At 37.5% G+C, this 19,066-nt stretch overlaps 1 protein-coding gene across 18 annotated transcripts in view; it reads left to right on the top strand.

Annotated features, from left to right (window-relative positions):
• ARPP21 (cAMP regulated phosphoprotein 21) overlaps positions 1–19,066 on the top strand; it is a 145,775-nt gene that overhangs the window by 27,005 nt on the left and 99,704 nt on the right. For 9 of the 18 annotated variants that reach the window (XM_058819961.1, XM_058820079.1, XM_058820045.1 and 6 more), the window contains 5 exons: positions 13,987–14,155; positions 15,785–15,984; positions 16,384–16,425; positions 16,831–16,863; positions 17,754–17,843. In XM_058819961.1, coding sequence (XP_058675944.1) covers positions 15,823–15,984; positions 16,384–16,425; positions 16,831–16,863; positions 17,754–17,843 — 327 coding nt within the window. In that variant the 5' untranslated portion in view covers positions 13,987–14,155; positions 15,785–15,822. Of the gene's footprint in view, positions 1–11,782; positions 11,920–13,826; positions 13,896–13,986; positions 14,156–15,784; positions 15,985–16,383; positions 16,426–16,830; positions 16,864–17,753; positions 17,844–19,066 lie in introns of those variants that run through there. The other 9 variants (XM_058820062.1, XM_058820053.1, XM_058820030.1 and 6 more) reach the window with 6 other exon arrangements.

The following is a 19,066-nucleotide window of genomic DNA, read 5'->3' as shown; positions in this document are numbered from 1 at the left end:
CAGGCTATGTTGAAAGTGGATTAGTGTAAGCACTGGTTTTCCTAATACTCCATGCTCTCAGCTCTTTTTAAGTACCAAATTCACCACAGACTTGTATAATTAGAACACAAAGAAATTACAATGTTCTTCCTCCTTTTTCTTGTGCTATTTCCTTGTATCTTTTTCCTCCTTTTCATTTCCTTCCTCATTTTTGAAACAAACAGGGAAATTAAGTACCAAAACTCCCTTAGTGCAACATTGCAGTTGAGAATGAAATTGTCAGGATGGCTGCTTATGGTTCCCACAACCATAATAACTAGGCTAAATTGCATAAAACATAGAATATGGAATATTTCTTATGACACATTATGTATGCTGTGGGAGCCATCACTTTGAAAATCTTGACTTCTGTGTTTTTAAAATATCTTTTGAAATTTAGCATTAATGTTTCTTTTTTTTTTTTTTTCCTTTTGCGTGAAATTTTTTTTTCTGTGTCCACTGGTGATAAAAACCAGCTCATGAATGCCACCCTGATATCCCTGTGAAAAATGCATAGCAATCAGTCCTCCTTCTTTATTTAATGAAAACTGTTACAAGGAGAAATAAATTACATTATGCAGTGAAATGAGAAGGCTAAACAGTGAGTTCCATTACAGCCACATCACATCTCAGTACAGTCTTTTAAATTATCTTGGATGAATGTTTTAGAAAAACAGGTTGAAATATTACTTCCTTGGCTTACAGACAACTAAAGGGATACTTAAATTGCATTTGTATTCTGCTGACTCGTGTCACGCCATTTTGTAATCTAGCAAGCCCTTGGTTTTGTACTGCTGTGCAGTTAACTTTTCGGCTGCACCGCGTAGGTATCAGGAATGTTACTGAAGCCCTGACCTGAGGAGAAGTGAACTCTCAGTGGTTGCTGAAGCTAACCTCTGCAAGCTGCTGTGGCAGCACAGCAAGTCTTGCTCTGTTCACTAGCGCTGGGACTCCCTTTAGTCTGCTTTCAGAGTCATCCTTCCTTTAACCTGTTTGATTTGATTCTAACGTTTGAATGTTTTAGCTTTCAGACAGTGAAGGCTTCATATGTAACTTGCAGGACCAGGAAGGCTGATCTGATACTGGCCTTGAGAGAGTTTGGTTATTTCTTAGTTCAAGAAGATAGATTCATTTTCAGTGTCAACATTACTGTTATTCTTCAGGTGTTCCACCATCCTCCTCCTCTTATGACCTCCATTTAAACCAAGAGGAATTTGTATGGAGCAGCAGGATCATTTATAACTGACAGTTGGGTATTGCATTTACAATGATTTTGTTTAACTTGCTATAATTGGAGTTCATGTGCAGAAATTCTGTTTGGTTTTATCCTATTATGATAAGAAACTCGAATTTCGGGAAGGGTCTGTGATATTTGGTTTCCAGCTGTCCTTGGAGGTTTATGAATGTTTAAATGTCCTTATATTTGGTGTTATTCTCTATCCTATATTCTGATGAACAGAATCATGATAGGTATTTTATGTTTTTAGTCAAGACTGGGCTTTCTCCCTAAATATCCTTACCACATTCTTGTCTCGTTTTGGTGGATTTGCTTCCTGTATCATGGTAGCCCCAGGCAGCTCCTGTAAAAATGTGGAGGATTCTGGATAAACGCAGTTTAAAAAGTATTTCCCTCCTCAAACAGGATGCAATCTATTTAATTTTTTAATTCTAGTTAAAATGGCAAATTAAACCTTAGAAGCACGGTGCTATCTGAAATACTTTAAAAATAGTTACAGCTTTATGTGGCTTGAGAGGTGTTATCTTTGCAGCTGCTGACAATCTTGAATTGGTGTTGGAAAGTGTGCTGTGTGAGTAGCTCTGACTCGCACAGCTTCAAGACTCCTTGTTTATAGGTCAAGGTGGGGTTTACTGTTGATAAACCCAACTATTTTTATGGTCCTGTACTAGCATAGAGGTACTAACTTGTGCATTTGTTTTCTATGAGCTGGCTGTCTAACTCGGAAGCTCTTTTAGGAGAACCAAGATTCAGAAGAGGGGTAGAAAGAAGAGAGAAATATTGCTATTCATTGGGGGTTTATCCATTTCATTTTTGTCTGATGCAAGAAGTATCCCTTAGATGTAACAATGAGATCACAGGCTTGAGGTTGGTTCAGGTCTCCATGCATGCAGGAGCTTCTGAGGATCAGGGCTCTTGTGCCCCACTTCTCAACTGGAATCCAGCCTAGTTTTTTGGGTGCTGTTGAGCCTTTAACATATTGGACTGAATGGGTAATTGTAGGAGTTGCTGATGGACCTATGCTTGGTCCTTCCTAAATAATGGATATTTTCTGAAGGTGTTACTTTGCTATTTAGAAGACAGCCTGTAGTGTACCCACAGCTTCTCAGACTGGAGACAGCTATGAATCCAATTAAAAGTAAATTCCAGAACTGAACTTACTGCTAGATACTTTATTTTTAAGGCATGCAACAGATTTATTAGTTTTCTTTTCTTTTGGATTTCCAGGGGAAGAAAATGAAACTTGTCAGATTATTATGTGTATATGGTGCATGTGTATAAAAGCCAGTGCTCATCTGTGAGAGCAGTGAAAAATCACCTGTGCAGCATAGAAGGCTAGGCAATAGCAAAAGGAAAAAACTTCAGCCCAGTTAATTCTGATCAGTGTACTGAAAATCAGCTGACAGTTGAAATATGAGGTTTTAAGGAGAAGAGAGAGAAGGTTGCTCAAACATACAGCTATTTTAATTGAATTATTTTGGAAAATAGCTAAACTACCTGGCAGCTGAAGTTATTATCAAATGTATTTTGTTGTAAAATTAGTTTTTCAAATCCTCTCAATTTTTTTTACAATATGCCCATAACTTATACTGTCAGGTGATTACTCAGTCAAAAAAAGATATTTCTTATGGTAATGAATGTTTTTGATATTTTTGACTGGGATTTTTCTATTTCTGTAATGGACTGTAAATTTTCACTCAATCATGTGGATTTTTTTAAAGTCATGCATTATTGAAAGTTCAGTGATTCTCTAGCAGAGTTGCTAAGGTGTGGTTATTTACACTTGCTTCTGATGGCATCTGCTAAAATTTGGAATATTGGTGAGCTTACTTATAGTCAGCACCTATACATAGCAAGCCCCTGGGTGTTTTAACCCCATTTTGAAACAGAGCATATTTACCTAGGGATTTGGGGCAGAGGGGGAAGGAGAGGATGTGCTTGATCTTCTGTTTATTTATTAATTTAAAGTAATACTTATAAACTGGATGTCCTAATTTTATGATTTTGAGATATTGTACTACTTACCAAACTTACTGTAGCAAACTGACTGTTTTTGGAATAGTATAATTGCTTTATTTTTCTGGATGAAACTGCAGTTCTCTTTCCCTCCTCTCAGTGTCTCAAATTCTACAGCAGATAAGGGATTTTAATTGGTATTTGATAAGGAGATTTGTTTTGCTGTAGAGTGTGTCATGAATTAAGCAAAGCACACAGTAGATTACTTATATTGTCTTTTGCATAAAGTTCTCAGGCACCTAAGTTTTATCATCAGAAGAAAAAGTCATAAATCTTTGCCATTGCACTTTGGCATGTTACAATAAAGGATGCAGAGGATAAAGTTTTTTGTTTTTTCCTTTAGGAAGGTTGATTTGCAAGAAGGATCACAGATCTGAGGAGAACTGGGATTACTGTGACAGAAGTGGTTATTGACTTGCCCTTTCTCATGGTTGTGTCATGTTTCATCAGCCTTTGAAAATCTTGAAGGTACCAAAATAAATCCTGAGGCTCAAATGGCATAGTGTTACATGCAAAGAACTAATTAACCAAAGAGACTTTGTGCTCTACACAACAGGATGGTTTCAGTTCTTGGAAGGGCAAGGTCAGCCTCGACTCTAAATATGGGTACATAGGTGAAAAAACCTTAATTCACAGGTGAATTTTACAAAATGTTTAAAGGAGGAAAAAAGAGAGTAACTGGATTATGCTGAATTCCACCATAACAGCCAATATGAAATTTTAGCTAAATTAGGGCAACTGAAGTTTCAAAATACTCATTAAATTCTGAAATCTTAGAGATACCTTCTTGAATTATGAACTTTGTTTCCCCAAAAAAACTTTAAAATGAAAGTCCCATTTAACAATCTCATTTAAGGGCCAGACTGCAACTCAAGCCTGGAAATGCATCTTTACTTTAAAGATTTTTTAGCATAGAGCTGTCTCTAATATATATCATAATAAATTCCTACCACCTACATTTTTCTTCATCAGTTTCATGCAATATCTTCTCCCCTGTGATTTTGGTGTTGTGCTTGATAATGATATTTTTGTTTTCCCTGTTACTGAGCACAGCAATGAAAAAAATGTGATGATATGGCCATTCTGCAGTGGAAATCAGATGTATTGCAGGCTGTAGAGCTTTGGTCCCACACCTCTCTCCTGTAATTTAAATCTCAGTATTTTTAGATCATTGATGTAGTTACTGGTTTCTAGTGCCAAGTAAGACAGATTGTTTCACTGCAGGTAAACACAATTTTTGATATTATAGGAGGTTTTTTTTAAATCATATTTGAACTTCTGGAGGCTTCAATCTGTATAACAAGATTTAAAGTACTGGAAAAGCTCACTGTTTTTCTGATTGTTTTTTTAATGTCCTTTTGGATAAAATATATATAGTTTTCCTAGTTTAAATTTAATAGAACATATTCCTTGGAGACATTGGCTTAAATATTTGATTTCTTTTGGGTATTCATTGCTCTTTTATTAGTTCATGTGTCATGAAGCTTTCTGGCTGGGTGTATGTGCAGTAGCCAATTATGCTTTTTACAAAACTGCTTATCTCTCTCATAAATATATCATCATTTCTTTCCTGAAAAACACAATCAGGCATTGAAATACTTTTTCTGCTTTTTCTTTTGTTCATAATATCACAGGGAGCCTGGAATTACCCACTGGAAAAGGCAAACATAATGTGGAAACCACAGGGTTTCTGGCAAGATCTTTTCAGAAGCCAGAGCTGCAGATCTGTGAACTGGCATTGCCTGTTCTGTGAACCTGAGCTCCTGCCTTTTTTCTCTTGACTATTGTAACAATTTCTGAAGAGGATTTCTTCCTCTTGCTGGCCATGGGGGTGACATTGAAAATACCTGGCTGGTATTTCATAGTTGAATGTCTTCCTTTGTTTGTTCAGCAGATGATTGCAATGTGTAACACATTGTCTTGAAGCTGCTAAGGAGGAAATGTGGTGTATAACCATACATATTCTAGGATGGGTTTTAATCTCTTTTTCCCATGACAAGGGAAGTGACAAAAGTTATAAAGCTCAATTTGTCTTTTATTTCTACAAGTGAGCATAACTTGAAGTTCTTTGGCACTCCAGTGCTTGGAGCATTATGCAAAAATGTCTAATGCTTTCATTGGCTTTTGTAACATGCAGTTAATCATTAGGCCTTTTGACTTCTAATTTATACTTATAATTGGCATTTTTCTTAATTTCCTTTTGAAACCATGGCAACAGAGTATTGAATAAAATCCATAGCATACTTAAGGCTTCTTTTTGTAATCTATTGTATTTATTATTTAACTGCTTTGCCTGAGACCAGACAAAATTGCAACCAACAAAATGGGATTTGTGTGTTTTCATAAAGTACAAATAGCCTATATTCAAATGTATATATATATATATATATTAAATACATTAAAATTTATTTTCCTACAGCTTTTTATATCTATTATATCTGTTTATAGTTTCTCTGTAGTATTAGAGCCAAAAAATAATGCCTCTGCCTTAGTTTTCTTTTTCTTCAGAATAAGAAGAACCAATAATGAGAAATATTCAAATAATGAGAAAAAAGGCATGTGGATCTGATGTTAAAAAAAGAACCATTCTTTAGAGAGTCCGAGTTAAAAACAGACCATCTCCAGACTTGATTGAAAACTGTGAAAATCTTGTCCAAATCTTGCAAGATTTTAGACAGAAGAGCAGTTTGTAGCAGAATGAGTGTACTTGATAAGACTTTGTCCATGTAAGCTGTTGTCAGTCAGTGTTGCTCTCCCAAGTCTACAAACTGTACAAAAGTAATAATCAACAGAGCATTTTTATGCCAGTATATTTTCTGATAAACACAATCAAAGAAATTTTAGGACTGTTCCATTGTTGATAAAGAAAAACTAATAAAATTATATATTAAAAAGTATAAAACCATCTGGTATGGGGAACTCTCAAAGGATCTATCTAGCCTTTGTGGGTTTTGATAGAGGAGACTTGGCTGGAATATGAGCTTAGAAAACTTAGCATTGAAACAAGCTTGATATGAGTTGTCTTTGAATTTGGAAAATATAATTGCCCTTTCTGAGCAGCAGAGTATGTGAAGGGTTGTCTCATAGTGTATGGTGGTGTTTTTTTGATTTTGTTTTTTAATCTTTATTGTTTTTTGTTTTGTTGGGGTTTTTTTCTGGAATGAAGAATTTTACTTCAGCTGCAGGCTGGTTTTGTTTCAGAAAATGGCCTTAGGAAAACAGGATTAGCTGCTATGTTTAATTCTGGTAATCAAAAGAGACTTTTGGAGGAAAATAAAGTAATTTTTTTTCTGTCAATTCTTATATGAAAGCTTTTTGCTGTTTTGCAGTCAGTGTTTGTGTGCCAAGGCAATTCTAGTTGTTAAGCTCAGGTCTGTTTCATCAGTGTAATGCTGCTTTGCTCTTAGCAATTATTTTCTTTCAGGATTTGCCAATTAAGCTAGTGCTAGTGAAAATGCACCTAATTTGTCAAGAAATGGCAGGATGAAATATAGGTGCTATTATATAAATTGGGAAAGAGAGAGATCAGGACAAGCACATGTGAAACTCAGTGATACTTGGTCAGTTCATGATGTATTTTCATCAGTTTATGCTTCCATCCCCTGGTGATGTTGGAAGAAATGTAAAGCAATTGCTTTTAATTTATGGGCCATCTATTCACTGGTATATATTTTAAAATACTGTGCTAGTAGTGTACGAAATTGTTTTGTTTCTTTTGTTTAGGAATATTGTGGGCTTTTTTCCCCTCCTTTGACTCAACTGCTTTTTGTTTGGTTATTAGTGAATGATGAAGGATGGCTTAGCTGGCTGCTCATTCATTACCTGCAGTCTGCTTAGACTGAATTCTTCAAAGGCATCTATGCTCAAAATGCAGAGGCACAGTGCTTAGGTCTTCTAGCAAAATCCTTAAGCTTTAGGAGGAGCTGAGGAAAGAAATAAGTTGATCTTGTAGTTCTATGTGTAAAGCAAAATGGTCATAATCTGTAGCTACCCGATTGAAATGGAAAAGAGAAGGCATTGAAAGAAGAAAGAGTAGGGATGGTTTGACTTGTAGAAAAAGAAATGTTTCAAGAACTTCTGTGTTAAAGTCATACATATGCATATATTCTTTAAAAATTAAAATTGGTGTAAACTGTATATTCCACCAGATTTCATTATGCATAGAAGTGTGTCGTGACATCACACCAGCAGCTTTAATTATCTCACTGAGCTTGTGCTGGGTATCTGTAGCCTCATCAATTCAGTTCAATTCAGTGGTGGCTCCCACACTCTGGCTGTTTACAGTAGCTCTGATTTGCCCTCAGCACTGCTGAGACCCCTCTGCAGGGAGCCCAGGTTCATTTAGGCTGTGCTGTTGATCAGGGTTTCATATTGAAATGATATGAAATGATTGCTTCTGGGATGTCCTTGTGTTATTCATTGTCCTTAAACTGGTTTTAGATTTTGTGGAAACAGAGCTCCTCTGGTGCATTCACCACTATGTGTTGATGGGTGGAGGAACACGTGTCCAGAGTGTAGTCTTGGTGACAAGGGAGGAAATGATGAACCAGACTGTTGATTGGCAAAAAAAAAAAAAAAAATACAGACTAGAGGTGGATGGTGATGGAAACAATGCAGACCCGTTTAGCTGGCAACTAAAAGGAATGGGCTTCTTTAAACCTAACAACAAATGATGAGGTGATATGCAGTTAATTCCCACAGAAAGACAAAACTATTGTGAAATCAAGAAAGCTAATTAAACTGGAGGGCAATTACAGGCACAGTAAGAAAAATGTGTAAAGTATTTGATGTGTACAGTGGGGTAATGGAGATGATGTCCTGGCAAAGCAGTGAGATTCTTGAACATCCTCACAGCAAAATTACTAAAGCATCCTCCCTGGACATCCTCTAGTCATAAAATAAAGCTATTGGTCTCTAAAGAGGACTTTGTGATATAATTATCTTCAGCAGCTGAGAAATAGACCTGATTATCTGGGAAGATGAGTTTTGCTCCCTCTTTCCATTTGAATTGTGTATTTGCTCACGGTGGCTATTGTTTTCATTACAGGATTTAAGGAAAATTACTTTTGTGTGTTTCAAGGAGATGTGCATGCATTGAGGATGGCTTGGAACCTCACTTCTCTCTCTTTGGACTCATGAGTCTTGTGCTGTTTTCCACCACCTAACAGTGAGACCAGTTAATTTAATGACTTTGATTTTAGGGAAATTTGTCAGGTTTTGTAGGGGAATGAGAGAAAATTTGGCATATGTGTTTGAAATGCATGAGGTGGTGTTGAAGGCTGTTCTAAAGCAAACAACTCATTCCAGGAGTGCTGATTTGTACATCTGATTAGCTTGTTAAAAGTTTGGGTGTTACTCAGTTCCTACAAAAGTTGTGTGATTGACATTTATGAGCTAGATCACTCAGCCTCCTATCTTTTCATGCTGATCCTGGAAGACTTCAAATGATCATTTTGACAGATAAAAGAGTTGGTTTTTTTTCCAGCCTTATCTTAAGTATTAAAACAAAGCAGAGTCTCCCTATAGGCCATCTATATTTATTTTTCTGAGTAAACCTTCTAGCTTTGCAGAAATATAACAAGCTGGAGGGAGCATCATTATTACTTGTCTGAAGATGATGACATTGACATGAGGTCGTCTGACAGGGGATTAAAGTGGAAAAATATTGGTGGCAATCTGTTAGTAGCAAGAGGATCTCTTTGACAAAAAAGAATCAGGTGTAAGACACAAAAAGTTGATTTGCTTCTGGGGTTTTTCCTTGGTTGTTAAACTTGAGAATCCTTGCTGTTATTTGTAAATACTGGGTTTCACATGCAGACTGGGAGGAGAGCCAGTGCCATTCCAGGATAGATGTTTCATCTGGGAGGCTGCTCCATATTTTCCAATTGCCTCTTTTCAGAGACAACTGCTTTTTGAATAGGATTTGAAATCTAGTTCAGTGTGTTTCAATCTGCCCTGTTTTCGTCAAAATTTGGCTGCCCCTGCCACTGATGGTTGATTTCTGGCCTGTTTAAGCTGGGTCAGGGGCCTCTGCACTGTTGCTTGTATGCAGATGCTCATGTTTTTTTAACTCATGGGAAAAAAATAGCATCTGCTGACAGTCTCTGGTAAAGTGCCATCAGTAAATGAGTCTAAATAACCTTTCATTTGCAAAGGTCCGTGGCATGTAGGAGCAGAAAATGTAGGCAATTGCACTATTTAGTTTTTTAGTGATGATGAAGAGGGGACAGTGTGAGGAGGAGGAGGTGGGAAATAAAATACAACATCAAACACTTCAATTAAAAACAATGCAAAATTATTTGTTTAAGATTTAGTCTTCAGTCTTTTAACAATTGGTGAACTTGTCGGATTCCATGCATTTAACAGCTTTAAGCTTGGTGACTTTTTTTTTCATACTAAAGCATTTTGATATGAGAGCTGGTATAGGTTATTATCCTGCTATGCTAATGCACTGACTTCCAAGTGCATTTGTGTTTTTCTTTGGGAAATGTGGGAAAACAGTGAAAAGGAGCATACATTCTAGTGGTGCAAAGACTAGGACTAGTCCTAAAGACTGGGAGATGGACAACTGGGTAGTAGTGTGTTTGATCTAAAACTGCAGGATTTATTTTACTTGCCTTTTTTATGTTTGCTGGAGGTGTTGTTTGGGGTTTTGTTGTTGAGATTTTTGTTGGGTTTTTTTATTTTTTTTTTTTAAACAATACATTTTATGTCATGAATGTTTTCTTTGAAGACACCAAAGAGTTGAAGCTTTTGTTTTCATTATGAAACCTGAGATTTTATTTGATTTTTTTCATGGTAGAAACAAGAATATTTAAGTGTCAAATAACATGAATTTTATTGTTTAAGACACGAGAATCTGGCACAATTGAGGGTTGTGCCTACTGATAATCTTAAGATAATGCTAGAGACCATTTCCATTAGCTTCCAGGAATCTGATGAGTGGTTTGGCAATAATGAGTCAAACCTCTCTTGATACGTATGGGTGAGGTTTGCATCACACAGTGGAAACTGACAACTGTGCTGCCAGCCTGTGGAGTCATACCTGCAAACCATTCATGAGAATGGAGAATCATGATGGAATGAGAAGGATCTTGGCTCACAGATCTGGCCAGTGTCAGCAAGTTTTCAGTAGCAGGCAGTATTCAGGCTTTGGAATGACTTTAACCTCTATGCTTGGCAGGTTTGTTTGAAGAAAAGCCCTTGGATTTCACTCTATCAGAGTTCTGTCCTGCCTGCTGCTGCCTGCTCGTGGTTAAGAGTATGCTCTTTGGCCTTAAAGCCTGCTCATCTCCTCCCTGAGAGAGGACATGTGTGATACTGGGAGTGTAATGATCTTGAAATGCCTGCTTCACCATGCATAACTATGAGGCCATCAAAACACCTCATACATAATAAAAAAGCGGCTTGCTCACCTGTAGAGGCCTCTGAGGGTTTTGTCAGATGTCTCTCCTGAATTTCAGTTGATGGTGAGCTCTCAGGTGCTCGTTGCTTAGGGCTTTCTAACACCTTTGCTTGCTTTTCTGTTCCATTTTTTTTTTTTTTTTTTGACAGTTCTTCTGGGTATAGTTTTTAAACTCTTGCATTAAATTAATTGTATTCCTTCCCACAGACTTTTCTTGGAATTTGCGTGGTATGTGTTGTATGAATGTATGTGACCATCCACGCCTTCTTCCATCCTTTCTCTTCAAGCTCTGACTGTAGTTGTTCAAGCTCAGTAGTACCTTCAGCTTCCAAAATGAAAATCCTGTTAAAAGGAAAAGAATTTAAGAAAAAACCTCTCATCATTGCCATCCCACAGTGTATGCTGAGCAGCTGGTGCTTATAAATTCTATACAAACAGATCATATTTCCATTAAAGTGGACCTACAAGTGGCATGGTGGGTCCCTGTATTTTCTGTTGTATTGCTGTGTGCAATACTCAAGTTGCTTTAAGGATTTAGGGGCTGAAATTTTGCCGCAAGCTCCTGTAGACTGCTAAGATCCCAACACCCGATGAGATTTTGCTCCCTTGCATATCAAGAAGGTGTTTTTTGCCTAGCAACAAGCTTTGTGGTTTCTACCTGAGGATCAAAAACAGAAGTGCATTTGTTCAGCCTTTTGCGTCACTTCGGTACTGGAGGTTTTGACAGTCAAATCATCCCTGACATTTCTGTTGATGCGCAAGAAAGAGAATAATCCAGTGTGTTTTTCCATAGCAGTGCTGTCGTTGCAGCACTGACAATAGTAAAAAGTAGATTCATCGCTGAATAACGAGATATCCTGGAAACATACAAGAAACAGAGACACACTTCCAACAAAAATGTCTCCCTTTTAACGGCTATTTTCTGACTGATTCCTTTTCGCTATTTATACTCTCCTTGAAATATTTTATGGAAACCTGAGTCCCTCTGAAAGCCCACCCAAACAACCAGAAGTGTATTTTACGTATTGTAGTATGTAAATGATTAGTCATCACCTCTAAATTGCTTAATAAAGGAGGAGGAATGTATATTCAGGGAAGGTGAAGAGCTGGAATTGATTGCTATATGTCTCACTTCTTCTTGCCTTCTTTTCATTTCCCAGAAGATAATTATGAAGGATTTCTTTAAAAAAAATCATCCTAACAGACATTGTTCTTCTGGGTCTGAGGAAGGTAGCTGTACATTGTAAGATTATTTTCCACTTGCTTGTGTTTTCTTGGGGAAATTTATGTACAGGTTTTTTGTTTTAATTTAAGATTCTGTGGTGGTCTTGTACATTGCCAGGGAAAAATGATGTTGTCTTCAGAAATCTTAAATGTAGCAATATGGGGAACACATTTTATAATGAAATTTGCCTTGGGTAAAACATGATAAGATGATATTGAGCATCTGTGCACAAGACCAAGTCTTGGCAGATCTGTTCCCTTGCTGCATATGATACCCTTTGGTTGATTGGTTTGTTGTCTCGTTTTTGTTTTGCTCTGTTTGTCTGTCTTATGAATAGTTAATTCCCAACAAATGGTCACACTGGGCAGTTCTGAAAAAAATTTTGTGTGTGTTCTGATTTTGGTACAGATATCTGTGTCTCTGTTGGTTTTGGAGGGTTTTGATTACAGCAGTCTATTTCCTGGATGGCTGCTTTCCAGGTGAAACCTCCATGCATTGTACTTCCTTGGGATTTTTGGTTTGTGATTGATTTTGGTTGATTCCCTCTCCTAACCCCTCCCCCATCTCTCTTTTGGAAGTGTGGGGGAAACAGTCATTGGAAGATGGGTGTGAGGAAAGGATTTTGAGTCAGTGGTTTATTCACTCTTTGCTTGCTGAGTATTGGCTCCATGGGATACATTGGTGTGTGCTTGAGTACTTGGGCATAGTTTTCCATGGTGTTCTTCCACTCCCATTGTGAGCCTACGTTTCTAATGAGCTAGAATTTCTAAAAATATCCTGCAAGAAATGCCAAAAACCTAGTGGGAATGCTTATTTTCTGTTACTCTCTACAAATTATGAAATGGTTGGAGGAAAAGAAATAGTTGTGTTTATAAATTTGCAGGATGGCGGTGATAGTTTACAGAGCTGCAGCTGCCTGCTGGTCTCCTCTGTGTGCCAGAGCTCCCAGAGAGAGCAGGACTGGAATATTGTGAGAGGCTAAACTCCACTTCTGGTGCAGCAATATCAGCTCTTTTCACATGGCAAGTTGCAGTGTGCTGACACGTGCTGTGTGGCAATTGCAGCCGTGCACAATGTAAAATGTGCTGCAGAAACTGGGAGTCTGATAAAATCAAAAAAACTGAAAGTCATCTCCCGTTATTCTTGATTGGCTTCCTCCCCCCTCCCCAGCAGAATATGTGCTTTCTGTTTGCTGGTTTTGTGTGTCTGCACTGGCTGTTAAACCATGACTCACATGCAAGTCTTGAGAAGAGCTGCCTGTTGTATCAAGACAGTTCAGCACATGGCCATGGCCTGCAAATGAGTCCAACTCATCCTAAAATGATCATTTTTCTGTTAAATGAGCTATTCAGCTGGCAAACACAATCCTGATGAACAGTAAAAGTTGCATTGCTGAGGCAACTCTTTCTTTAGGTTTATTTCTCAAACCATAACCTGGAAATCTCATTTTTCCTCCTCACAAAATACTTCAGAAGAATTTCTTTTGGCAGATGTTATTCAGGGAATAGGATTTCTTCCTTCTCCTCCTCTTCCTCCTTCCATTCTGGATAATTTCAAATTTTATTCAGCTTATTAAATGAACATCTCAATTCACTACCCTGGTAAAGCAGGTCACTTTCTAAAAGCACCCACCTAGCTATTCTTTCAATAGTGCTTGACTGTTGAAGTTTTAATTGAAGCAGAAGTCATAGCTAAAAAGCAGGCAAATCTTTTCTCCTCATTCCCTCATTGATTTCTGTTGAAGCAAACAGATGAGCTTATATATAAATATGTATATATGCTTTTTTTTTTAATGAAAAGTGCTGGAATTCGCTAAAAAAGGTTAGAATTGAAATGAGTAATCTTCGGTGCATAATGCAATTGTTAATTTTAGCTTCTTGCGTAGGAGCTGTTATGACTTGAACAGCCGGCTCTAGCCTTCATTAGAGAAGAAGCAGGCAGTTTTGAGACAGGTGGAGCTGGATCAAGCTGTGAAAGTGACTTGCTGGAAACTGGTCATTAGCGTTAGAAATCTGGTCCTGTCCATTTTACCCCTCCCTTGTGCCGTGGTCACTGCCGGTGTTATTTATTTCTCGTCTTTTCCAGGTTGACTATGGTGCGTCGAGCTCTGCGAAGGACCAGCATGGAGATTGGCACTCTGGACTGCTAATGGGGACATGGGACTCACGTTGCCGTTGATCATTTGTGTGGACTTAACCAGCAAAGACCAACAGAAGACTCTAGAAAGGCAGTTGGAATTATAGCAGTTTTTCAGGTAAACGGCTTCTTTGGTGCAGCTGATTCCAGTGTAATTGTTTTTGTGAGCACTGTGTAAAGCGTGTAGATGAGCTGCAGGTTCATCTGCCCATGAGGAGCTTGTGCATGCATGTGCATTTCTTGATGAGAATCCTTATCAAATTAAGGGTTATTTAACAGACCAGTTAAAGGTCTCGCCATTCATGTTTTGAATTTTCATCAAAGTAGTTCAAGTTTCAGTTGTAACTGTGGAATAGCCAAAATCATTGGCCTTCTTGGGGAGAGCGGTTGGAGACAGGAAGATCACAAATTAGCTCACAGAAAGGCAAATCAAACATCAGGTTAGTTTCATATTCCATTCCATTTGTTTATGAACCTTATAGCTTGATTTCTTGTGAAGTTCACAGTCCTTCTCAAACTGGAAGATTATACAGAAAATTGTATTTGCTTACAATGTGAAAACAAAAGCAAAAAGGGAGAGAAGTAAGTGCTTATAACTCAGTATGGTTTAGATTTTTTCACTTAAAGCATGGCTTAAAAAAAATAAAGGTAAGTTATACTGGTTCTGTTGAATGTTTAATTTCAAACTTTAAAAAGAAAGATGGCAAAGTGCGATTTTGCTTCATAGCTGCCGTTTCACTGTTGAGAAGTGGCAATATGTTGCAAAAGACCCTCCTGAAATAACTTCACATTTCAAATACAGTTTTTTTTCTTGAAGATGCTTCCTAAGAGAAGTGGATGGGGAAAGAAAAGTTAAATTATTCATGAGTCTTCTTTGACAATTGATCAGTGGGGGAGTGTTCAGGAGGGAGCTGGGGGCAGAGAAAGAGAGAGAAAATAATAGGCTTAACTCTGAAAAGCCTTTAAACTTCTGTACAACAACCCTATTGTAAGCTGAGAGTAAATGCAGTTCAGTTGAGATTTCTTCATTAGAAGTACCTGCCAAGGGCTTTCTGTACAATTTTCCTAGTACTGAAGAGTGACATAGGTTTTGGGAAGAGGCTTAAGGTTTTAATAATGGAGCTGTTGGTTTGATCCCTGAAAATGTTGACCCTGAGAGTTTTATTGTCAAATTTAGAGTTCATACTTAGCTTGAATTATTACCTCTTAAAAAACAGATAAATATATATTTATAGTGGTAGTGAGCACTGTGGCTTCTGCTATGCATAAAACCCATGGCTGAATACTAAAAACAGGGTTGTTGCCCATGCTTGGTTTTTATTTCTGTTTGCTTGACTAAATAAAATATAAAAAAAATATAAGAGGAGGGGAGCATCGAGATGCCACAGACCTAGAATGGATCCTTTTTGCCTGGTACCATTGAGCTTTGTAGTAGAGAATCCTTCACTGTCCCTGCCTGAACCTTGGAAGTCCTGGGGCTGGGCTGGGGAGTCACAGAACATTACCTTAAATTTGCTATCCACAAAGACTGTTCATATCTGCTTGCTTAACCTGACACAATTCTGTTAACCAGTGTTGTTGATTCAGTGCATCTCTTCAGCTGGGACGTACATAGTTTTCCACTTCTGAGCTGCACATTTTGGTTTGTTTATCAAAGGAACTGAAATTAGGAATTAAAAGAAAAAGATAAATTTCACCCCAAATTTTTTTGTGTGTGTGTTTGTGTTGTGGTATCTTGACCTTTCAGGTCACCAAATCTTGTTATTTTAATTTCTGTCTGGAAGAATGTCTGAGCAAGGTAAATTGAACCAAGAGACAGCAGAAGAAGCTGCAAAAGAGCAGGAGACTGCCATCTCTGAAGCCAACCCGGACAACTGTGTTCTCAATAAATCTGAAAGTTCAGAAATAGAGGAGGAGAAGCTCAGTGATTCCAAGGCAGAGCTGCAGGTAAGACAGGAATAGTGAATGGGCGTGTTAAATATCAATGTGTTACCATTGCTTTTCCATTTCTGTGAATTCTTTCATTGCCCACACTTCCCCTATTTTTCTTATGATTTTGAGACTATTTCTATTTTTTCCTTTTTAAATTTTTAATTTATTCATTTATTTTATGTTCTTTTATTTCACTATAAAATAAATGCTGTTATTTGTTATACCTTTCAAGCTCTTTAGGCTGCTGTCCATGCTATTACTTTTTCTGAGAAGTTAATTTCTAGACATCTGTTTTAAAGCTTGGTGAGACATTTGACTGTTTTCCCTCTTTGGGGATTTAGAAAACTACCTTGATCTCATGAATTTACAGGTAATACTAATGAATAATTACTTAATGTGTGGTTTGGTTTGTAGGTGTTACTGCCAACAAAAAGTTGTAATGCAAAGCCTAAGAAGGTAATTTGATAAGACGACTTTATCGGATGAGGGGTTTTTAATCCTTTTTGCTCAATCGAATAAAAAAATAAAGGGGGAGACCACAATTTAAGAGGAATTTGGAGAGGGGGAGCATTAACTTAAGTATACCTTTTCTTACATTTTTATTATATGCAAAATTACAGAGCACTGTGTAGTGTTTTCTCTTGTTTAGTGATTTACCTGTTTGTAAAACGAATGAAAATGAACAGAGATGATTCTTGGTTTTCCCTGGTTTCTAAACTGGGTTTGGGGAAGTTGCTTTTGCGGTCAGCAACTGATTTAAAACATCAGATAGAAGTGATTTAGTCTGTTTATTGGTAATGTTTTCATCATGCCCACTGTCCACTGAAGTGATAACTGCTTCTCTTTTTTTGCTATACCCAGAAACGAGGAGCAAATCAGAAAAAGAGATCCAAGGTAAGGGTCCATCTCTGTTTGGAGTTGCATGCCACAGTGGGATGAAGAATTTCAGTTAAATGTCTTTCTACAATCAAAATTGCTTTCTTCCGTCACTTGTCTGGTTGAGCTTTTTGTTAGTGTTGCAGGTTTTTTCTTGCCCCCTACCTGTATCCTTTTACACAAAGGCAAAGAACTGCCTCCAGATATAATGTGTCAAGCTTCCCTTTATCCATCATAATTTTATGCTGCTGGGCTTGCTGTGTCCTTGTGTTAGACAGCATGTGTGCTTCTATGCACCACTGGAAAAGGAAAACGTCCGCCCCTTTTGCTTTAGTAATTAATGTTTCTGTTGGAATTTTATTTTAATGGAATAATCTTGACTTAAAGAAACAGAGATTGACTAGCTCCCTAAGGGGGGAATGGGTGGGGGCAGGTGTGCAAAGGAGCTTCTAGAAAAAATAAAACCCTAAAAACCTTCTTTTAGTTTTTCAAGTGCAGATCTGTAATACACACATATTTTACTGTCCATATTTCTTGGATATATAGTACTTGAAGAAGGGTAGGGACTCCCAGAACAAACAAAAAAACCCCAAACCAAATGACAAAAGGAGCCCTTGAGTTTATGTTAAATTGCTTTCGGTATTGGACTATGTGTTCTTTGCTGTTACAATTTTTGGTGGTAGTGAGTGAACTGTGGCTGAAATGATAAAAGCAAAAAGAAGCCCACCACCTTCCCTGTGTGGCAAATGTCTTGCTGCTTAGAATTCTTTTTTATCCACGTCGTATCCAGGCATATGCATTTTTTTAGACTGGGTAGGTAATAGTTATCTGGGATATTTGGGAACAGCTGATGTGACTTGGGGTCAGTAGTAGTGTTTTCTGTTTTGTTCTCTTTCTCTCTCATTCAGTCAGGAGCTAAGGGAAAACTCGTGCGGAGTCTTGCTGTGTGCGAAGAGTCAACCCCTCGCCCGGGAGCAGAAAATCTTCATGACAACCAGGTACCCTTGCAATCATTGCTGTTAGCTGCATGGTTGACTTCCATCTCCAGTTGCATGATTGTGTGTTACCTAATTGGGCGTTTAACAGTGTCTTTCTTGGGGGAAAAAATTACATCCAACAATGAACGTGTTTTTTATGGTTCTTATTGGTTTAGCGTGAACTTTAATTTGAAATACTAGTTTTATACTATATCACAGGGTGTTGTTTGCTTTTTTTTCCAGACCCCCTGAAAATTTCAGCAAATGGAAAAGAATTCAAAAGAATTCAGATTTTAAAATTTAAATAAATAGTAACAATCAAAAAGAATATTAATATGTTCTTTTCTCTAAGGCTATCTCTTTCGAGGCTGCACCAAATACAGTTTTGAATATGCTCTGATTTGTGGTTCCTCTAAGACTTCAGTTCATATTAGTGTCCCCCTTCACATAAAATTCAAAGATCCTTCATTCTCTAAAATACCTTGGTAGAGCCAAGGATGCCTCCTACTGAGTGGCATTCATTTTTTAAACTCTTGGTGTAAATTAAACTATATCAAAAAGCGTGTATTTGAGTTTATCTGTATGGGTGGTGTTGTATTCCCAGCAGCTGGTAGAGTTCTGTCCTCTGCACTCCTCACCTCAGACAATAACACTGATGACAATCTTTGCAGTCTAACTCCAGAATGTACACCAAAAAGCAAAAGTTAAGCCTCAATTACTCCTCTTTGCTTGCCTAGTAAGAGCAAGGCTTAAAAAAACCCAGCTAACTAAAACCCAAAATATGATGAACACTGCCTATAATTTATGAGATGTTTATGTGCAACTGAAATCAGCCATCGAGAGAGCTTGAGTAAGTGGCTTCTTGTGAGCTTAGCACAAAAATAAAAATGACATTTAAGTGTACTTTCTCACTGTTTCCTCTATTGACTTGAAATGAAAAAAATCTGTCTCTCCTCTTAGCTCATGAGTAAGGAGAGGTTTTTCTATTTTTTTAATTTTATTGAAAGACCAAAAACCAAGTTGTTTAGCAGCAGGACATTTGCATGTTCTTCTGCTCTACAATGATGCTTATGCAGTAGATGGGCAGGTTATTTTATCAGTTGTTCTGTTGTAGGTAGACGCTTTTTGCTTGACTTGCATTACTCAAAATGCGTGGCTTTTGTTCCAATTTTGTTTGTATTTTCTATTGTTTAATGGAGAACGAGAAGGAGAACAGTATAAAGAGATTGTATTAAGCATTGCTG

Source organism: Ammospiza caudacuta, chromosome 1 (assembly GCF_027887145.1).
Source record: "Ammospiza caudacuta isolate bAmmCau1 chromosome 1, bAmmCau1.pri, whole genome shotgun sequence".
In the NCBI taxonomy this organism is placed as follows: Eukaryota; Metazoa; Chordata; class Aves; order Passeriformes; family Passerellidae; genus Ammospiza; species Ammospiza caudacuta.
The sequence above is the reverse complement of the archived record's forward strand: the minus strand, read 5'-3'. Positions and strand labels throughout refer to the sequence as shown.